The following is a 19,962-nucleotide window of genomic DNA, read 5'->3' on the forward strand; positions in this document are numbered from 1 at the left end:
GAGCTCTGGGGTACTGGTTAGTTCATAATGTTGTTCCACCTATAGGGTTGCAGATCCCTTTAGCTCCTTGGGTACTTTCTCTAGCTCCTCCATTGGGGGGAGAAAGGAAGAATTCTTAACTGTATTCTAGACATATTTATTTTAAATTTTCCAGCAGTCCAGTGTAGTACAGAATCTTACTAATCAACAGATAAACAATTTGTTTAAATAATCTAGCTAGGAAGTGGTTAAACAGACTCTGATCAATAGTTTTCAGGGTTCCCCTCCTCCTAGCTCGAATCTAGGGGATAGGCAGAAGGATCAAAAGTTCAAGGTCATCTTTGCCTAGTTCTAGGCCAGCATAGGGTTTGAGAGGGCTGGTCTCAAAACCCTCCCTGCCTAGGAGTCAGGGTGAGAGCTCAGCCTCCTCCTAGATAGTGCTGAGCTGGGGGTGGTAATCAGCTCTGACAGCAGTCACGAATAAAAGCCCTAACTGAATCTTAAGGCAAGAAGAACACAAGCAAAGGGGGCTCAAAGTCCATAAGGTAACTAGCAAGATCCTGCTTCAAAGTTTTGTAAAAGTTAAAAAGAGCTAAGCACAATGTTCATATTTGCATTACTACTACTGGGGACTCAGGAGCCTGGGAAAGATCATCATGAACACCTGGCCAGCCTGGTGTATGTGAAACCCTGTCCAAACCAAACCAAACCAGACCAGACCAGATCAAACCAAACCAGACCAGACCAGGCCAAACCAAACCAAACCAGTTTTTGCCACACAAAATGAAGACCTGAGTTTGACTTCCAGCACCCATAGAAGTCGATATGGGTGGCAGATGCTTACCTCCAGCAATGGGAAAGAGAAGATGGGCCAGAGACATTGTCCCGTGAGTGAGTGCCTTTTTGTGAATGAGGGTGTGCATATCTCATGTCCATGAAATAGACCGAAGGTTCTGGGGTGACAGTTTCAAGTACATGTGAGTTAAAGACTGGTGTCTCTGTGTGGCTGGTAGACAAATCCTGTTTCATTGAGTATACTTTTTCTAGAACTACCTGATGACAAACTGCTGTTAGAATTAGGTTAGGTAAGGTGTGTGCTTCAAGAAGGAAGGCTCAGTATTTTCTCCAAAGTCTTCGACTTGGATTGTAGCCTGAGTGTATGAAGAAGCAGCATATGGGAGATGGAACAATTTCAGGACTTGGATTTAGTTAAACGTAGCTTGGCTACTTCCATGTACTTGGCCCCTCCACGGTCTGTGGCCTCAGACTTGCAGGGTATTTCACACACAGGCAGGTTGTTTTCCCAAGGAGAATGCTCACCCAGATCCATTCAACTGTACTTTCACTAGTGGGACAGTAAGAAATGTTGAGTGTCCATATAACACTGAGTCAGAAACAGTTACTGGGTTCCCCCTGGTGCCCCTTGACTGCACTGAATATGGAGGCCCCAAAGTCAAATTAGGTATAGTCGTTGTCCTTAAGATCTCAATCTAGCCGGGCGTGGTGGCACACGCCTTTAATCCCAGCACTCGGGAGGCAGAGGCAGGCGGATTTCTGAGTTCGAGGCCAGCCTGGTCTACAAAGTGAGTGCCAGGACAGCCAGGGCTACACAGAGAAACCCTGTCTTGAAAAACCAAAAAAAAAAAAAAAAAAAAAAAAAAAAAAAAAAAAAAAAAAAAAAAAAAAAAAAAAAAGATCTCAATCTAAAGAGTGTTCAGAAAAGTCTAAGAATCAGCCATATCTTTCTCCATAATAGAGTGGAGACATAGCTCAGTGGGTAAGAACTCTTGTTGCTCAAGCATGAGGACCCAAATTAAACTCTCCAGCTCCCACATAAAAAGACCAGTATGGTTTTTTACATACATGCCTGTAACCCAAGAGCTGGAGAGGAGCAGATGGGGAGGCAAGAGGATCAATGGAACTTGCTGACCAACAGCCTAGCTCCAGATTCAGGAAAGACCTTCTCTCAAGGGAACAAGGCAGGGGTTGGTATCAGGACACTTAACATCCTTCAACTATGCATTGGTGCACACAATACTCTATGGTACACATATGCATGTATGTGCATTCATGCTCATATGTGCACTCACAAAATAAGTAACTATAATAAGCATGTGCCGCTTGCTGTCTGGGATAAAGGTCAAATGCCTAGGCTTCTGGCCTTCACTGAGATTCAGAAACTTTAGAAGGTAATAATTGTATTGGTCTCAAAACAGGGAAAGAGGTATTATCCTTAGAGAAGGCTGAGCCACAGGTGAGGGTGGACTAAATGGGAGCCAACATAAATGGGGCTCAGCATTTCTGACTAGTACCACTGTGCCTCACCTCATTAACGCAGTATCTATTTATGCCTTCAGCTAAAAGTTGATCCTCATTCTAGAGAGGATGAACACTGACTTTCATGGCTCTGTCAGGCCTCACACTGAACCACTGTCCTCATCACCTGGCCTTTCCCACTACACAGTTCTTTCCAGCTACCACAGACATTCTAGCTCCTGTATACCAGGTGGAATTCCATTGCCCTTCCTAAGTCTGTACTTCTCACCTGTCCTGACTCCCTCAGTGACAGCTTTTCACATGACTCCAGTCAGGGAAGGATCCTAACACTATCTTTAAGGACCCCCTTCTCTGTATACCCATGTTCTCCCTAATTTTTCTGGGAACTGAAGCCCTGAACTAGGAAGAGATTTACCTGAGCACAATACTGGCTATGCCAACCCTCTTTCATCTAGTAACCACAGAAGGCCACTGGCTACCTCTTCTGTTATCTACACTGCCTCCTCTTCCTTGGGATTATTCTCAAGTAGACTCTCTTTAAACGAGATGAGATCCACTCTGTAGCCTAGGCTGGCTTTGGACTCAAGGTCTTATTCCCTTTGCCTCCCAAATGATGAGATGACAGGCATTTATTTATCACCATATAAAGCATTGTAAAATTCTTATAAATAACTAGGTTGTTGGCATAGTCATCCAGCTGCCAGAAAGTCCTTTCCTGTTCATATCCTACCTGATACCCAAGCTAACTCCCTTTCTTCAATGACCTCCAAAGCAAGTGGTTCTTGGGGGCTGGGCTGTAACTAAATGGGAAGAGTGCTTGCCTAGCATGTATGAAGTACTGGGTCTGATTTCCAGAACCACATAAAGCTGATATGGTCGTGCACAGCTAGAATCCAAGTACTTGGGGAGGTTGAAGCAGGAGAAATGCCATCTGCTATGAGTTTGAGATCAGTCTGGGCTACATGACATCCTGTCTCCAAAACAAAACAAGCAAAAGGACAGAACAACAACAACAAAACAGTTTCTTGCTCAAACCATGTGCTTTCTGCTCAGCTCTTTTGAACAAATATGTTACTGATAAATAGCAAATGAGGCAGTTAAGAGCTTCATCTGGGGGCTGCTCAAAGTGAGGAGACTTTTCTGGACTAGGTGATGAATAGGGGGAAAATTTGCCATTGCTTTCCCCAATCTATCCCCCAATCCAAGATGCACCTTTGTTGCCCGAAAACTCACCAGTCCAACAGCCTCTGTGCCTCCTATGTGTGTGTGGCACTCTTTGTTCAGACTGCTAGCTAAACGGAATTACTCATGTTGAAATGACTGTGGATCTACTTGTACAGAGAGAGAGAGAGAGAGAGAGAGAGAGAGAGAGAGAGAGAGAATGGGGGGAAGAGAGGGAGAGAGACAGACAGACACAGGGTGGGGAAAGGCTTTGCCTTACTTCCTGCAGCAAGCATCTGAATGTTTGGAGGATATTGTGAAAATTCCAGCCAGTTTAAAATTGCACTAGATAGTAGACAGAGTGAAATACCTGATTCACACCCCATAGCGGCTCAGACAAGTGCCAGTTTTCCAGGTTTTCGGAATCATGGCTGAAAGGCACCTAACAATGTAGACTGGACACACGTTTAACAGCCAGGAAAGTCTAGACGTTGCAGCCAATCGCTACTTACCTCTAATCCAACCAAATGCTAACCAGGCCGGACTCTGTTTAGCTTCTGAGATATGATGCGTCCAAGTGGTAGGGTCACAGACTGTTACAGGTTTCTCCAGACCCAGCTCCAAATGGGTTGTGCATGTGTGAAGGAAACCGGGGCCCTGTAGTTAAGATGCACCTTCTTTAGCTTCCACCCTGCGGAACTCCAAATCCCAAAGGCCTAAGTCCGAAGTCCTCGAAAAACTCCAAGTGGCGGTGTGAGAGATGTAAGAGCCTCTGCTTTGGAGGCGACTCTTACTCGTGGATAGTTTAATTATTTATTTTTATTTCGGTGGAGGCAAGGGGCGATCAATGAAGGGGAAGGGGCGGGGAGAGAGAGGAGGCGGACTCAGTGGGACTGACGTTTACGCAGGAAAGCCAATAGATACTGGGGGGCGTTCCCTCTCATTCAGGACTCCTCGCCTGGTTCCGGAGGTATGTTAAACAGCTGCTTTTAATTTGGTCTCCCCAATTTCGGTATTTTGGGGGTCTAGTTCTTTGGCCGCTTGCTTTGGCTGCACAAAGTCTGTGTGGGTGCTGCAGTCCCCAAGACAGAGATACGGGGAGGCTCGGAGTCCCGCGGTTGAGGTAGGCTAGGGGCAGGCCAGGAAGGAGTGCGCTTGGCGCCGCCCGCTCGTAGTGTGTTTCCAAGCCGGGCTGGAGCGGTGGGGAGGGGGCTGGCCCGGCCTGGGTCGCCCTCGCGCCGGCCGCGCCGCCCAATTTATTTTACCAAGCAGTCGGTTTCGATAGGTTTAAGAAGCTCATTGGGGAATGGGCCAGCAGAAGACCAACTGCTCTTGTAAATGCTTTAAAAATATTTTTAAAAATAATTATAAAGAAGAAAAAGAGGGAAGAGGGCCCTGGTTGCGGCGAGCGGCCTCGGCAGGGGGCGGCAGCCGCAGCCTGGCCAGTCGGGCCCACCGAGCTCACGGTGTCCGGAGTTGGTCGACCGCTGGAGTTTAAGAGCAAGCCGGGCCCCGCGGTCTTTCTCCGCTAACCACGCTGGGCGAGTGCAGCGGCCGCCCTGAGCGTTTGTTTCTGCCGGCAAACTTGGAAGGGTCGTGGGCGCGCTCTGGGGAGGCGCGGGCACCGTGGGCCCGCGGTTGTTAAGGACTCTGGGGGCGGGGGCAATGGCTGTATTTGCCGGAGGAGACTGGGGGCGGGAGAGGTTCCAGCCACTAGCCTGGGAGCCGTCGGTGTGTCCGAACACGGCAATTTAGCAAGTATTCGGCGCTAGAACCGGCTAGGCTGCGATCCGGCGTGGAGCGCTTGCTGAGTATAGAAAAGCTCTAGGAACTCGGAGGATTCAATTCGCGGCCCCAGCTGATCCCCTCGCAAACATGGAGCTGCCTCCTTCCCCGCCCACCTCACGGCCCCGGCGGCTGCTCCCCCTCCCTGAGTAGTGTGTGTGCTGCCGGGGCTCCCTCTTCCGCGAGGTGCCGCTGCGTGCCACAGTGCCGCGTACGGGGTGGGGGCAGCCTTGTGCGCGCGCACGCTCACGATGGGGTGGCCTGAAAGGGGCAGTGAAGGTCGGAAACTGGGAAAACAGACTCCACGCTTGGAATAGGGAAAAGGAAATGCATCAGCGGGCGGGGAGGGGCGCGCCTGTCAGCCGGATGGCGGCTGCGGGCCGAGAGGCGGGGCTCCGGAGCAAACTGCGTGCAGTGGCGGTGCAGGCGGGGAGGGCAGGCGCAGGGCCAGTCCTCGAAATGCGCGGCCATCTCTGCCTCCATCGCCTGGCCAAGACTGTTTACTATCTCCTGCGGGGAGCTTGTGCAACCGGCCTGGAGGGGACCCGGGAGGGGCGGGGACATTTCCTCTTCCACCCACTTCGGGCTCTCCAGAGGCTCCGCCTTCTCTTGTCTTTCACTGGTTGGATTCGAGTCCCTCTTTCCCTTCTCGTGTATACATTGGATGATATTCTCTAGAGCTCCGCCTATCGGGAGGTTGGACTGGAGTTTAAGTTGCTAAATTTTTTTTTCTTCGAAGGGCGGAGGGAGGATTCCTGGGGCTTACGTGAGGTACAAGCCCCCGCCCCTGTTTCTGATTGGCGAATTGGATAGGCCTTCCCCTTCTGGGACAAGCTAGGAGGAGACGTTCTCCTGCTCCCTGCCCCCGCTTTCTCGTGAGCGCGCTCAGCACATGGTTGAGGCCCTTCTAGCTCCCTACAACTTCCCTCCCGCCCGGAAGTCTCAGGCTCCGCGCCCTTAGTTAGGGGGGCGGGGAAAGCCTTGGAGGCACACAAAGATTCTTCCGAGTCTAGGGATCGGCTAGCCCTCGAGGTGAAGCCCGACAATTGCGCTGTTACTCCAGAAAGCATTGCTCCAGGGCTGCTGCTGGAGGGAAGGGAATGAGTTCTACCCTCCAGCCCGATCAACTTTTGCTGTTTTTCTCCGTGCCCCTTGACTTCCTTAAATTTAAGTTTGAGAAAGCTTGGATATTGGCCGCATCCTTAATTCCTTGGGCAAGGAAATCGTGATCTGTAGTCGGCGGAATCTAAGATTATGACAACCTAGTGATGGAACCTTAGGCAAGATCTACGCTACCTCGGTCCCTGCAGTCAAGGGGAGTCCGTGAGGCTCATTTCTAGCAAGGATTCGGGGGTTTGTTGATACCGTGGTGGGAGTGCTGTATGGTAGATACCCAGCCTGGTGGGTAAGGCAGTTCAGTTAAGGATAGGCATCTGTCAGTTTTGGAGTGCTACTTCAGCCTGGAACGGTTTGGCTAGTTTTTCTTATTTTAGAGCACTGTCCTGGAACAGGGCTTGGCTTGGCTACCGGTGTGGCTGCTCCCACCTGTCGGCCACTCTTGGAGTTCACAACTCTTTACTATGGCCTCACGCCATGAAACCATCCTAGGAGTTAGACCCACCTGTTGCCAACACTTGTTTATGGCAGTCTCCGCAGGATTCACAGGAGGACAGTCTTGGATTTACGAAATGGTTCCCCGGTGTCGTATCTCTTGGGGACACTGGACCCTAGGGAGGTTCCCTCTCCCCCTCTGCTCTCGAATGCAGGGAGACGAATCCCACCTAACCTCTCATGGCACAGCGAAAGCCTCCCCAAAGCAAGGTCGGCATCGGGCCCAGGCCTTACTAGTGAGTAAATAAAAGAACTAGGTATTTCAAACCACTTTTTATGTTCAGGCATTGTTACTTACCCAGAAGGCTTAGAGACCGCCATTAACTCACTCTGCTAAGGAGGAATGCCCCCCCCCTTTTTTTTTGAAGGGCTGGCCTTAGGGTTCCTAAATTCAGACACTGTTCCTGCCCTATCGCGAATAGTTGCGATTACAGCCCTTCTTGAACAGTCATTCTTAAGACCATATCTTTCACACAATCTGGAATTTTTACTGATTCTCAACCTAAGTGCACACTCAAGGTTTATTTATGCAGTGGTCTGTATGAGGTTTTCAGCCTCTCTTCCTACAGTTTAAAATGTCCCTGGATCTACCCGACCAATAGAGTATACATTTTCCCCTCATGCTCCGCCTTCCGGAGGCTTGCCCAGGCGGTGACATTTAAAGGCCTCCGCTGGGTTATCTCCGCCCCCTGAGGGCTGCAGATTCTGGTTGTCCCAGTGTCACAGTATGCAGTCAGCCCTAGTGACCAGCTAGTAATATCTGGGCTTTTGGATCAGATTAGGGCTCCAGACCTTAATTTTGGAGTCGGCTTGCTGAAAGTAGCTGTTGAGTGCTCCAGATGGCTGTGTTTAGAAGACCGTGAAAGTGTAAAAATAAGTGGGTAGGAAGGACAAGGCTTTCTGTCATTGTTTTGGTTAATCCTCCACGGCGGGTAATACTACTGCCTTTTCCTTTTCAAATCTCAAAGCCTCGGGTTTCGACCGCTGAGCTGCCCGCCATCTCCGGTCCCGGCCTTGGAACGCTGAGGTTCAGACTCCAGTGTAAACATTCCACAAAAGGACTGCTAAGGTTCAGCATCCTCGCGCAGGGCGGAATGGTCTCCTTCCTGGACCGGCGCCGTGTCCAATGGCGGCTCCTACCGGCGCCAAGATGGTCCAATCAGATCGTTGGGGGCGGGGCCTGGCCCAGCAGTGTAGTAGGTGGAGTCGGCCTCACTTAAGGACATTTTTACCCCACATTGGTTACTTACCTTCCAGGGGCTATGAGAGAAGCAAAGGTAGTCTTCCAATGCGGGGACCGGCGGAGGCGGGAGCCGATTTGTTAGGCCTGTGGCTGGGGCGGTGTGGGGAGGGATATGTTGGACTCTCCAATGAGATGTGAAGAGGTACTCCTCTTCCTCCAATAGTATTGGAGCCTGGAGGAGGGATTCGGCAATCAGTCTCCAATAGGCGGGGTTGAGTTAGGGACTCTCCCCGCCAATAGGGGCGTGGAGAAGGTGAGCGGCTCGCTCTCCCCTCCCAGCGAGGGAAGAGGGCGGGAGTAGGTCTTTGCGGCACAATGATTGGCTAAACCATTGACGGATGGGTAATATATCCCGTGGCGGAGCGAGGTTAAGCCTTCCCTCGGCGGGGCGGGCCGGGAGAGTGGGCGGGATTTCCCGGGTAACAGAGAAGCGGCCGCGGCGGTAGAGGCGGCAGAGACGGTTTCTCCATCTTCCCCCCTCCCCTTCCCCCCTTAGAGTTTCCCTCCCTCCCTCCCTCCTTCCCAGTCTGGGCACCCAGGCCTGTGACCGCTTCGTGGGCGCAAAGGAGGTTGCCAGTCCGCTCTTGCGGGCCTGTGCCCGCGCCGTTCCGGGGCCTCCGTGCTGGGTGCGAGGCTCACGCCGGGAGCGACGCGCAGGCTGAGTGGCTGGAGCTTTTGCGGTGAGAGCACGCCGCACCGCGGTCCGCCCAGCAGCTGGGTGGCGGGTAACCCGGGACTGGAGGGCGTGTGTTTTTCGGGGGGGCTGACCTCGGCTTCCCGTGCGTGGCTGTGGGGGGCGGAGCGGAGCCGCACTCAGTGCGGGAGGGGGAGGAGAGCGTAGTCCCGGTGCGCACGGAGGGGCGGGTCCTAGTCCCGCCGATCAGAGGCGGGGCCGGCGCGCGTGCGGTGGTGGAGAAAGGGGCGGGACAGGCTCGCGCTAAAGGCCCGCGGCTGTGGCCCCGCCTCTTTTCCCTTATGGGCGGGACCACTGGCTGTACTGCTTTGGGTCCGCGGGGCATGCGGGACGGGAAGAGGGTCCTGGCGTGTGGCTTTCAGGGCGCGGTGGCGAGGGGGCGTGAAGCCTGTGTTCCCCCGCCTTAGCGGGATCCGGTTGGCCGGAAGGCGCGTCCGGGGCTGTGATGCCACGCCCCTCCCGCCCCGCCCCCGCCGGGATTTCCGCCTCTTTAGCAGTGAAGAGGAGCTGGGGAAAGCCCGCTGTGGCGCCTGGCGGGGGGTCAGGGCTCCGTGTCTGCTCCGCCCAGCATCCCCGTGGGTGGGAGGGCCCCTTGTAGACTGGGAACGGTGGAGGTGTCCGGACTTTATGGTGTGGCTTCTCCATCCATTCTGCTTGGGGCATCGTGGCCCGTAGCTGTAGTCTTTTACTTTGCTTCACGCACCGTGGATGGCGCCTTAACAGCTAGGGAGAGTAGAAGCGTGGTCAGCTGCTCTTCTTCGTTGTAATTATTGGGACGAGATACTCAGCGTCCTCTCTGGAGTGTCTGCGGTGGGGTGCGGCTGGTGCTGTGCCCTTGCTTCCCCGACAGTGGCCGGTGGGGGAGGGGCAGAGTGATCAGGGACTGGAATTGTGTAGGGCGCCAACCTTCCCTGGAGTTCCCTTGATGTTCAGCTACTGCGCCTTTACGGGGCTGAGCTTCGCACCCATGGGGTGGTGGGTTGATAGCTAAAGATTGCTACCATTTTTGGTAGCTTAGGACTTTAAACTCAGTTTGCCATTTGAGCTCCTAACAAAGCTGAGATTTAATTTCTAGAGAAAGTATTGAATTTACTTCTTAATCTTAATACTGGTATTTGACAAAGATGATATTTAAAGATGATTGTAAGTGATGGAGTTTATTTAAGGCACATAAGCATTGCTTCACGGCTAGGCTATACCCCAAGGCCTAATTTCTTTTCTAAGTCAAAGATTTCACTCTCTTTAAGTAAAATACTCTGATTTCTTGACTGATTTCACCTACAGAAGGTTTTTTTACATAAGCTTAGTTTCACAAAGGTAACTTAGAATTTTGTGTTCTCTTTTGGTTTTATGTAACTTCTAGTCCTTAAAGCTTCATGTTGCTCTTTTTAAGATACTAAGTTGGTTGAACTGTATGAAACCTATGTGTAGCATAGCTTACCAGCCTGTGTTAGAGAGTTACTTTGGCCATTGTTGATTTACTGCACATGTAACCATATTAGATGATCTTACTAGAGAACTTTTCATGAAAAGTAAACATCGAATCCTTAATTTATGTATTGATATCTGAGTATGTGTAAACCACTTTTTAAAAAGATTTATATTAAAGTGTGTGTGTGTGTGTGTGTGTGTGTAAGGCCAGAATAGGATGTTAGATCTCCTGTAGGTGGAGATAACAGGTGGTTCTGAGCCACCTGACATGGAACCCAACTTAGGTCCTTTTGCACAAGCAGTCTGCAGTCTGCACTGAGCCATCTCTCTAATCTCATAGTCATGTGTAATTTCTGAAGCTAAATTCTGGATTTGCCCTTTGTTCAGTTAGAGGCTGAAAACTGTGCCCTGTGCTGTACTTAATGAAGAGGTTAAATATTCACTTTTCAGCTAAAGAAGTGACACCAGCCATGGTAACAGAATGGAGGTGGAGCCCAGAAAATAAGAACTTGGATGTACTACAGATGTAGTACACTTAAAACGGTAGAAGAGAATTCTTTGGCTTTGAGGAAAGTTTGACCAACCCATAGTTAATTCTACCAATTGAAGTACAGTTTGGAAAATCAGATGACTTAATTCATACCTTTTTTTTTTTCTTGTTTTGTTTTTGAAACAAAGTTTAGCCCTGGGTGTCCTGGAGTTCACCCTGTAGTCTAGGCTGGACTCAGACTAAGAGACCTGCTTGCCTCTGCCCCCCAAACACTAGGATTAAAGGCATGTGCCACCACTGCTGAGCATAATTCTTATGTTTATAGAATGTGTATAATAGGTTGTGTGCTGGAGTCACAAGTCCTAGGCTTTAAAATTTCAAGAACCTAGTTATGTTTATTCTTCGTTTTTGCCTGTTTTTTCTCCTTCCATCAGTATATGTTTTATTTTGCATACCAGCATTTAGGAGGCAAACAGACTAAGTGGTGAAGAGTGGGTGTTACTCTAAGAAAACCTGAGTTCAGTTTTCAGCACCCATGTCAGCCTGTATCTCAAGCTCCAAGTACTGACACCTCTGGCCTCTAGGACACAGACACAGGTGCACACCCCCACATCCATACACACAGTGAAAAATAACAGAAATATAGCTTTGAAAAATATACTGTTAATACTTTTAAATGCGGGCCTTAAGTCGTGTGCATAAGGAAGTTTATTCTTTTTTTAAGACTTGAGATTGGTATTTGACAAGATTGCTGGTAAAGCACAGCCATCTTGACAGTGCAGCAAATATCCTGAAAGGTTACCCAGGGCAGCTGTAGCCGGGAAACGTTACTTAGAATTCAGAGGTTGTGTTCACGACCTTCGGTAATCTAGTATAGTGTTTTTCCCCAACTAAAAGTATGTCAAACTATATCTTTTGAATGTTCTTTTAAAAAGTTAGTGCTTGAGCCGGGCGTGGTAGTGCACGCCTTTAAAACCAGCACCTGGGAGGCAGAGGCAGGCAGATTTCTGAGTTCGAGGCCAGCCTGGTCTACAGAGTGAGTTCCAGGACAGCCAGCGCTATACAGAGAAACCCTGTCTCGAAAAAAGATAGTGCTTGGCTTTTCAAATAATAGCTTCTCTTTTGTAATAAGGGTTTATATTTATTGAACTTGGACTCTGCACCTGGTACTACCAGACACTGCTCATTCGCTAATGTGTTTGATTGTATGTGCATGCATGTATGGATGGATGTCTGTTAGTGGTATACACCCATGTAGCTTTGAAGTTTTGTGACGGCTTTGAGTTGTGGATTGGTGAAATGGGCCGCTGGTTTATCTGAACTTGCTCTGGTGCGCAGGCTGCCTAGAACTCAGTGATTCTCTTGCCTTGGCCTCAGCTAGGGTTATATCTCTGTTTTGAAAATGCATGCTTTACAAGTGAAGGTGGCTCATGAGGTAGCTTCTTCAGTGGGTAAAGACACCCGCCACGCAAACTCTTAAGACTAAGTTAGATCCCAGGAATCCACGGTGGAAGGAGACAGCTAACTCCTGAATGTGGTCCTCTGACTACCACATCTGTGCAACCTTCCTAACAATAACTAAATATTTAAAGACAACAAGGTGAGAGGCTGGGGAAGTACCTGTCAGTAAGAATGCCACTGAAGCAAGAAGACTTGTCCTATTCCTGGGATATACTTGAAAAGCTGGCCATGGAAATCTAAGTGTAGCCTGGGCCTGAACTAACACTGGGAGCAGAAGATTGTAGAGGGAATCCCTGATGCTAGCCCACTTGGGCTAACCCCCAGGCATTAAACGAGCTTATTTGAAAAATGGACTTTTGGAGTGATGTCTGAGGTTGAGCTGGCTTGCATATACACAAATATAGACTAAATAGGGACAGCAGAGTGGCTCGGTGGGCACAGCACTTGCTCCTAGAGCTTGAAGAGCTGAGTTTGATCCCTGGAGGCGATTAGAGGTAGACTTTTGTATGAGTGCCCACATAGATACATCATACACATATAGAGTAATATAGCTGTAATCCCATCACTTGGAGCTAGCTACAGGAAGATAAATAAATGTTCAGGCAGTCCTTGGCTACTTAGGGAGTTTGACTCAACCTGGGCTACACAAGACCCTGCCTCAAGAACATGGAATGAGTGACTGCGGAAAGTAGCACATAGAGGCTTAGTCTACACAGGTGATCAAACAGCCAGGTGAAAGCCTCCAGTGTCCTCAGCTGTGTAAAGGTATCTCTGGTTTAATCAAAGCTTTCCCAGTGCTTGCCTGGTATGCCTACATCCCTGGGCTCAGCCTCCACAACCTGGTAAGACCAGGTATGGGGAACAAGCCTGTTGGGAGGTAAGTTGAAGGTCATTTTTAACTACCTAGTGAGTTTGAGACCAGCCTAGGGGACATGAAAGAAATCCTAACTTATAAAGAAACAAATTGTGGGCTAGAAAGTTGGCTCAGCAGTTAAAAAACATATGTTGCCAAACCTTGAGTTTGATCTCTAAGACTCACATGGTAGGCTTCTGTCACATATGCACGGTTCCCCCCAATATAAATAGTAAAAACTAAAATAAAATATACAAGACATAAAGTGTACCATTATGATTTAAAGTTTCTCATCTTTTTTAGTTCAGTTCGGTGGCATTAAGTACACTCACGTCCTTGTGCAGCCTTCGCCACCATCCTCCTTCAGAACTCATTCATCTCTCACAGTTGAACCTTTGCACACATGAAACAGTAAGTCTCTCTTTTTAAAGATAAATTTCTATTTTGATTATACATGTGGATGCAGATGCCCTTGGAGACCAGACATGTTGGAGTTGTGGTGAAGATGGTTATAAACCACTTGATGTGGTGTTGTCCTGGCTGCCCTGTAACTCACTCTGGGGTCCAGGCTGGCCTGAACTGCGATGTCTTTTACCTAGTTTTGTCCTCCCAGTTCACTGATACTGTAATGTATGTCAGAATTTCTCTCCCTTAAATACATGTATACCACAATTATTTATCTTTCAGTTGGCATTTTTTTTCTACCTTGTGGATTTATTTGCTTTATTTTTATTTTCTATGTATGTTTTACCTGTATGTATGTGTTTGTATTATGTGCCTACTCGGTGCCCAAAAAGGCTAGAAGAGGACATCAGGTTCTCTGGGACTAGAGTTATAAACTGTTGTGAACCTCTGTGTATATGCTAAGAACTGAACCTGGTCCTAATGAAAGATCAGGGGTGCTTAACCACTGAGACATCTCTCCAGCCCTACTTTGTGCTTATGAATAATTCTCTGGGAACATGGTATATGAATTTGTTCAAATCCTTGCTTTTAGTTTTTGAATCATTATCCAGAGGTGGTATTGTAGTAATCATTTTTATTTTGAGGAGCTATCTGTGCCAAAGCTTTTGGCTTTGAGAAAAAAAGATTGGGGGATGGAGAGATAGGTGGAGAGATGTTGCAGTGGTTAAGAGCACTGGCTGCTCTTCCAGAAGACTTAGGTTCAATTTTTAGCATTCATGGTGGCACGCAACCATCTGTAATTCCAGTTGCAGATGATCCAAAACCCTGTTCTGGTATCCAGGCACAAAAATGGTTTATAGGTAGACATGCACCCAAAAATAAATACATTTTTTTTTGTTTTGTTTTGTTTGTTTTTGAGACAGGATTTCTCTTTGTAGCCTTGGATATCCTGGAACAAGATCTCTAGATTAGGCTGGCCTCAAACTCAGAGATCCACCTGTCTCTGCTTTCAGAGGGCTGGGATTAAAGGCATGTACCACTGTCCTGCTAAAATAAATACATCTTAGAAAAAGAGATTCAGACTTGAATTCTGAGAGTGAATTGAGACAACACCCATTAATTGACCACCTGCTTAAATAACTCTGGGCTGATGTACAACAGTCTTTGTTCCTAAGAATTTCGCATTCTTGTCAGAAAAGGCAAGTAGACGTATGATTTTACCACACATTGTTGAGTGTTTTAAGAATCTCCTTTATTCCAGCCGGGCGTGGTGGCGCACGCCTTTAATCCCAGCACTCGGGAGGCAGAGGCAGGTGGATTTCTGAGTTCGAGGCCAGCCTGGTCTACAAAGTGAGTTCCAGGACAGCCAGGGCTACACAGAGAAACCCTGTCTCGGAAAAAAAAAAAAAAAGAATCTCCTTTATTTGTAGGAGGTGGGGGAGGTACATTGCATTTGGAAGGCAGCACTCCAGGAGAGACTAGAAAGTCATGGACTTTGGACTTTGTCTAAGCTGCTGAGTGTCCTTAGCCATCTTGCAGTATTACTGATGGGAGGGTCGCATCACCTGGAAATCAGATTTTCTTGTGCTGAGTCCTCTTTGTAATAGCAAGTCCTCTTACCTGCTGAGCCCTCTCTCCAGCTCTCATGAGGCTTTTTTGTGTGTCTGTGTCCGTGTGTGTGCTTGTGTATACCCTCACATGAGTACAGGAGCTCAGGGAGGCCTGAAGAGTTTGGATTCCCTGGAATTGGAGTTACAGATGCTTGTCAGTTGCCTGAATGGTTGATAGGAACAGAACTCAGGTCCCTCTGCAAGAACAGTATGTACTTTTAATTACCAAACCATTTCGCCAGCCCCTGAAGTCTTAATTTCTTTATTTATTTCTCAGTGAGATTACAGTATACTCAACACAAGTACTTGACATAGCTTGTACAAGTACTAAGAGAATGGTATGTGTGTATCATACATGAGGTCACAGTGTACATATTTTATAGCCTATTTTCACTTAGCATGTTTTCAGTTGACGAAGAGCACTGATATTTGTAATAGTTGTTCAGTTTCCAACAATATGGATGTAGCTCAGTTAGCCAGTGCCTAGCACTCAGCGTCTCGTAGTCTTGCTGCAGCAGTTAGACTTGGCAGGAGTGTAGGTCAGAGACCTAGAAGTGGGTTGGGTGAGTTAAAAAGTGGGCACATTTTAAATTTTCATAGAATGCCTGACAACAAAATAAACTATACTTTTGTTTTTGTTCTTTTGAGACAGGGTTTCTTTGTACGGCTTAGGCTGGCCTCAAAAGTTACAGAGCTCTGCCTCCCAAGTGTTGGGATTAAAGGCCTGCACCTTCACCAACTGACTTAAACTCTATCTTTTAAGTGCTTCTAAGCCAATGAGATGGCTCAGCAAGTAAAGCTCTTTCTCACACAGACCTGACAACCTGAGTTCAGTTTGGGATCCAAGTGAAAAGCAGAGTATAGTAGTGTGCTTTTGTAGTCCCAGAATTCCATAAGACAGGAGGTGGGGACAGGACAGTCTCCTGGAAGCTCATGAACCAGCTAGCCTAGAGGAAGCTTTGGCGGAGCAAAACCCTGTCTTAGCCGGGTGGGAGGCAAGAACTTAGTCCCAAAGTTCTTGTAACCCTCATCCTTGAGCCAGGATGCTCTTGGAGCAGAGTGACAGACTGGTAGTGAGCTACCATGTGCATGCTGGGAATTGAGCCCTGGTTCTTTAGAAGGGCAGCCAGTGCTCTTCCCCACCAAGCCAAGCCAAGCCATCTCTCCAGGTCCATGGGTTGAATTTAAACTATTGAGAAGTGAGTGGTGGATGAAGTTTACATTTGAGGTGTGTGTGTGTTATTTATTTATTTAATGTATGTGAGTGCGCTGAAGCTGTACAGATGGTTGTGGGCCTTCATATGGTTGCTGAGATTTGAATGTTTAGGATCTCTGCCTGCTCTGGTAAACCCCGCTCGCTCCAGTCAACTCTGCTCACTCAGTTCCTGCTCACTCTGGCCCAAAGATTTATCATTATAAATAAGTACACGTAGCTGACTTAAGACGCACTAGAAGAGGGTGTCAGATTTCATTATTATCAACCACCATGTGGTTGCTGAGATTTGAACTCATGACCTTTGGAAGAGCAAGAGCAGTCAGTGTCTTACCCACTGAGCCATCTCGCCAGCTCTTGAGGTGTATTTTGAAAGCAACATAAGGAATGGAGGAGAGATGCTTGGAAAATATTTATCTGCTACCTGGATGAAGGGTGCTTAAGGCTGGAAGGAAAGGAGTGGCTGTTTTACTAAAAGGAAAGTTGGAGGTAGGAAATTGGCAAAGAAGCATAATTTTTAAAAGTAGGCTCTGAATACCATCTTTTCAGTGGTGTTTTTTGTTTTTTGTTTTTTGTTTTTTTGTTTTTTTTGGTTTTTTTAAGACTGCCTCCCAAGTGCTGGGATTAAGGCATGCACCACCACTGCCCGGCGTGGCTGCTACTTCTTAGCTTTAGATTTTACTGGTTTAAAACCTAGATGATGTTAGGCAGTGGTAGCCCATGTCTTTAATCCCAGAACTCAGGAGGCAGAAGCAGGCAGATCTCTGAGTTCTGTGACCAGGCCAGCCTGGTGTACAGAAGAGTTCCAGGTCAGCCAGGGCCACACAGAGAAGAAACCCTGACTCAAAAACACAAAGCAAACCAATGAAACCCATATGTTAATCTTCTAAGATTACTCTCTAGTAAGAAACCTGTTTTTTATAAATGATAAATAAACCAAATATACACGAACACAACACAGGACTATGAAAAAAATTTTAACATTCTTTAGGCACTGCATTCTATCCAAAAATCTCACTTGAAATTTTATAGCTTTGGTCCCATTGTATGTGATTTTTGTGATGTTCAAATGCTATTCCATGAACCAGTTTATAGGAAAATGTTAAAAAGATAAAGGGGCTGGAGAGATGGCTCAGCAGTTAAAGAGCACTGGCTATTCTTCCAGAGATCCTGAGTTCAATTCCCAGCAATTACATGGTGGTTCACAACCATCTGTAATGGGATCTGATGCTCTCTTCTGGTACTCCTATGCATAAAAATAAAGACATCTTAAGAACTAAAATAAAAGCCTGGTTGTGGTGGCGGCGCATGCCTTTAATCACAGCACTTGCAGGCAGATTTCTGAGTTCAAGGCCAGCCTGGTCTACAGATTGAGTTCCAGGACAGCCAGGGCTACACAGAGAAACCCTGTCTCGAAAAACAAAAAAACAAAAAAACAAAAAAACAAAAAAAAAGAAGTAGCAGCCAAAAGTTCTTAAGGACTTTGTAGGCCATTAATTTATAACTGGTTTCTCATTTCAAAATAGAGATAATATATGTATATGGTGTGTTTGTGTGTGTTGGAGGCTGTGTTGATGTTTGCACATAAGTGTGGTTTCTTTGGAAGCTACATCTCTTGTAGGAGAGGTTTCAGGGAGTTATGTGACCTTAAGAAGTGTGGGTGTTGTGATTGGAACTTTAGACTTCATGATTGAGCAGTAAGCACTTGTAATCACTGAAGCATCTCTCCAGCCCCTTTGCTATTTATATATTTCTTCTGTATACAAGCACAAGTATGTATGTGTGCCAGGGTATGTGTGTGAATGTCAGAGACAGTTACAGCTGCCCCTTTTCCATTATGTTAATTCCAGGGGTTGAACTCAGACTGTCAGTCTTGGCAGCAAGCACCTTTACTCACTAAGCTATCTTGCTTCCAAGTATTCCTTTTTAACTATAGCGGATTATGTTTGTGTTAATAGTACTGATGCTGGAAATGCTTACAGAAAAACCTCAAGTATGGTTCTGGATAAAGTGGCTCTAGACTTTGTGTATTCTTTCAAAAGAATGTCTCCTATTGTTAAGCTGAAGAGTCTTGTATGCAAAGGATGTGAGAAAGGGCCAGAAGGAAACTTGGGAGTCATCTGTTCTCTCATTCTCAGAGTGTGCTTTTACAGCGTGTGAGTGTGTGACTAGTAGTAACTCCATTAGTACCTTCCTTCAGTTACTGTTGTACTGCTGGGAAGAAACGCTGTCAGTGTGGCAACTTAAGAGAGGAAAGACATCTTTTGAACTGGGGCTTGCTTACGGTTCACGGAATTAGTCCATGAACATCACGGTATGGCAGCAGGTAGACAGTGCTCAACAGTAGCTGAGAGCTCAAATGTTGAGACACAACCAAGAGGCTTAGAGAGAAGGGGGTTTCGGGAGGTAAGTGGGAATGGTTTGGGTTTTTGAAATCCCCAATGACATATCTCCAACAAGGCCACACCTAAACAGTCCATCAACTAGGAACCAGACATTCACATATGTGGCTTATATTTGAGCCATTGTCATTGAAACCATCACAGGAGCATAATTAGAAAAGGAGAGTTTAAAGGTTTTTCAATTTAGTGTTAGCAAATTGATTAAAACTCTGTTGCCTAGCCTTCTGTCTCTCAATTCTTACTTGCTCGCTGTGAGGTGTGGGTCGTCATTCCGAGACTGGTAAGAAGTTGATTACTTATGAAAGTCAGACTTACTAAGTTGTGCGCATCATGCTGGAGTGAGGTTTTATTTGTGTTGTCACTTTGTGGTTTGTGTAGGTTTGTAGTGCATCCCTGAGCATGAGTGCAGAATGAAGCGACGTTTGGATGACCAGGAATCACCAGTGTATGCAGCCCAGCAGCGAAGGATTCCTGGGAGCACAGAGGCTTTTTCTCACCAGCACCGGGTCCTTGCCCCGGCCCCTCCTGTGTATGAAGCAGTGTCTGAGACCATGCAGTCAGCTACAGGCATTCAGTACTCAGTGGCACCCAACTACCAGGTAAGCTGGGGTGGCAGAGAACAGGAGTAGGGGTGGTTTCATTCATTGAAGGTGATTTTTATTAAACATTGAGCTACCTAAGAAAAATGTCATAAAGAGCGTATGACATGTTTTAAACTATATGTACATGAAGCTTAAGAACCACTAGATACGTTCAAAACAGTAACAACAAAGTCATGTTATGACCTCCAAGGTTCTTTTCCTCCCCTTCATAGGTACCCCTATTTTCCCTTTCTTTTTTCTTGCTCACTCCTCATGGCCTTTTCTCTCTTCAGTGAGATAGGATTTCATTATATAGCCCAGATTAGCCTTGAACTTTTCTGTCCTGCTTTATCTTCCCAGTTGGGTGATTTTAGGCTCTACCACCTTGCCTCACCTGTGTGTTAGTCAAGATTGATTGATTGCAGGGTCTTGTTTGTGTCCGGCAAGAATTCTACCACTAACCCACACTTTATAGCCCTTCTTTGTTACTACCATTTCTGTTTATGTCTCAAATTAACATAATTGTTTAGCTCAGATAGTTTTGTAATTTTTTTTAATATTTTTTTTATTACGTATTTTCCTCAACTACATTTCCAATGCTATCCCAAAAGTCCCCCATACCTTCCCCCCCCACTTCCCTACCCACCCATTCCCATTTTTTGGCCCTGGTGTTCCCCTGTACTGGGGCATATAAAGTTTGCAAGTCTAATGGGCCTCTCTTTCCAGTGATGGCCGACTAGGCCATCTTTTGATACATATGCAGCTA

At 47.1% G+C, this 19,962-nt stretch overlaps 1 protein-coding gene and 2 long non-coding RNA genes across 13 annotated transcripts in view; 1 reads left to right on the forward strand and 2 right to left on the reverse strand.

The window, feature by feature from the left end:
* LOC110301479 overlaps window positions 1-4,290 on the reverse strand; it is a 16,360-nt gene extending 12,070 nt beyond the window's left edge. The window contains exon 1 of one of the 2 annotated variants that reach the window (XR_002378716.1): window positions 3,930-4,290. This is a non-coding gene — a long non-coding RNA (uncharacterized LOC110301479). The remainder of the gene's footprint in view (window positions 1-3,929) is intronic. The other variant, XR_002378715.2, reaches the window with a different exon arrangement.
* Sin3a (SIN3 transcription regulator family member A) overlaps window positions 845-19,962 on the forward strand; it is a 61,914-nt gene continuing 42,796 nt past the window's right edge. For 2 of the 10 annotated variants that reach the window (XM_029481681.1, XM_029481679.1), the window contains exons 1-2: window positions 8,482-8,736; window positions 18,994-19,214. In XM_029481681.1, coding sequence (XP_029337541.1) covers window positions 19,026-19,214 — 189 coding nt within the window. In that variant the 5' untranslated portion in view covers window positions 8,482-8,736; window positions 18,994-19,025. The other 8 variants (XM_029481677.1, XM_021171725.1, XM_029481676.1 and 5 more) reach the window with 8 other exon arrangements.
* LOC115031938 lies at window positions 7,313-8,222 on the reverse strand. Its single transcript, XR_003837583.1, has 2 exons — window positions 8,064-8,222; window positions 7,313-7,949 (listed from the first exon to the last, which is right to left on the reverse strand). It is a non-coding gene; the product is annotated as an uncharacterized LOC115031938 (long non-coding RNA).

This window comes from Mus caroli, chromosome 9 (assembly GCF_900094665.2).
Source record: "Mus caroli chromosome 9, CAROLI_EIJ_v1.1, whole genome shotgun sequence".
Lineage (NCBI taxonomy): Eukaryota > Metazoa > Chordata > Mammalia > Rodentia > Muridae > Mus > Mus caroli.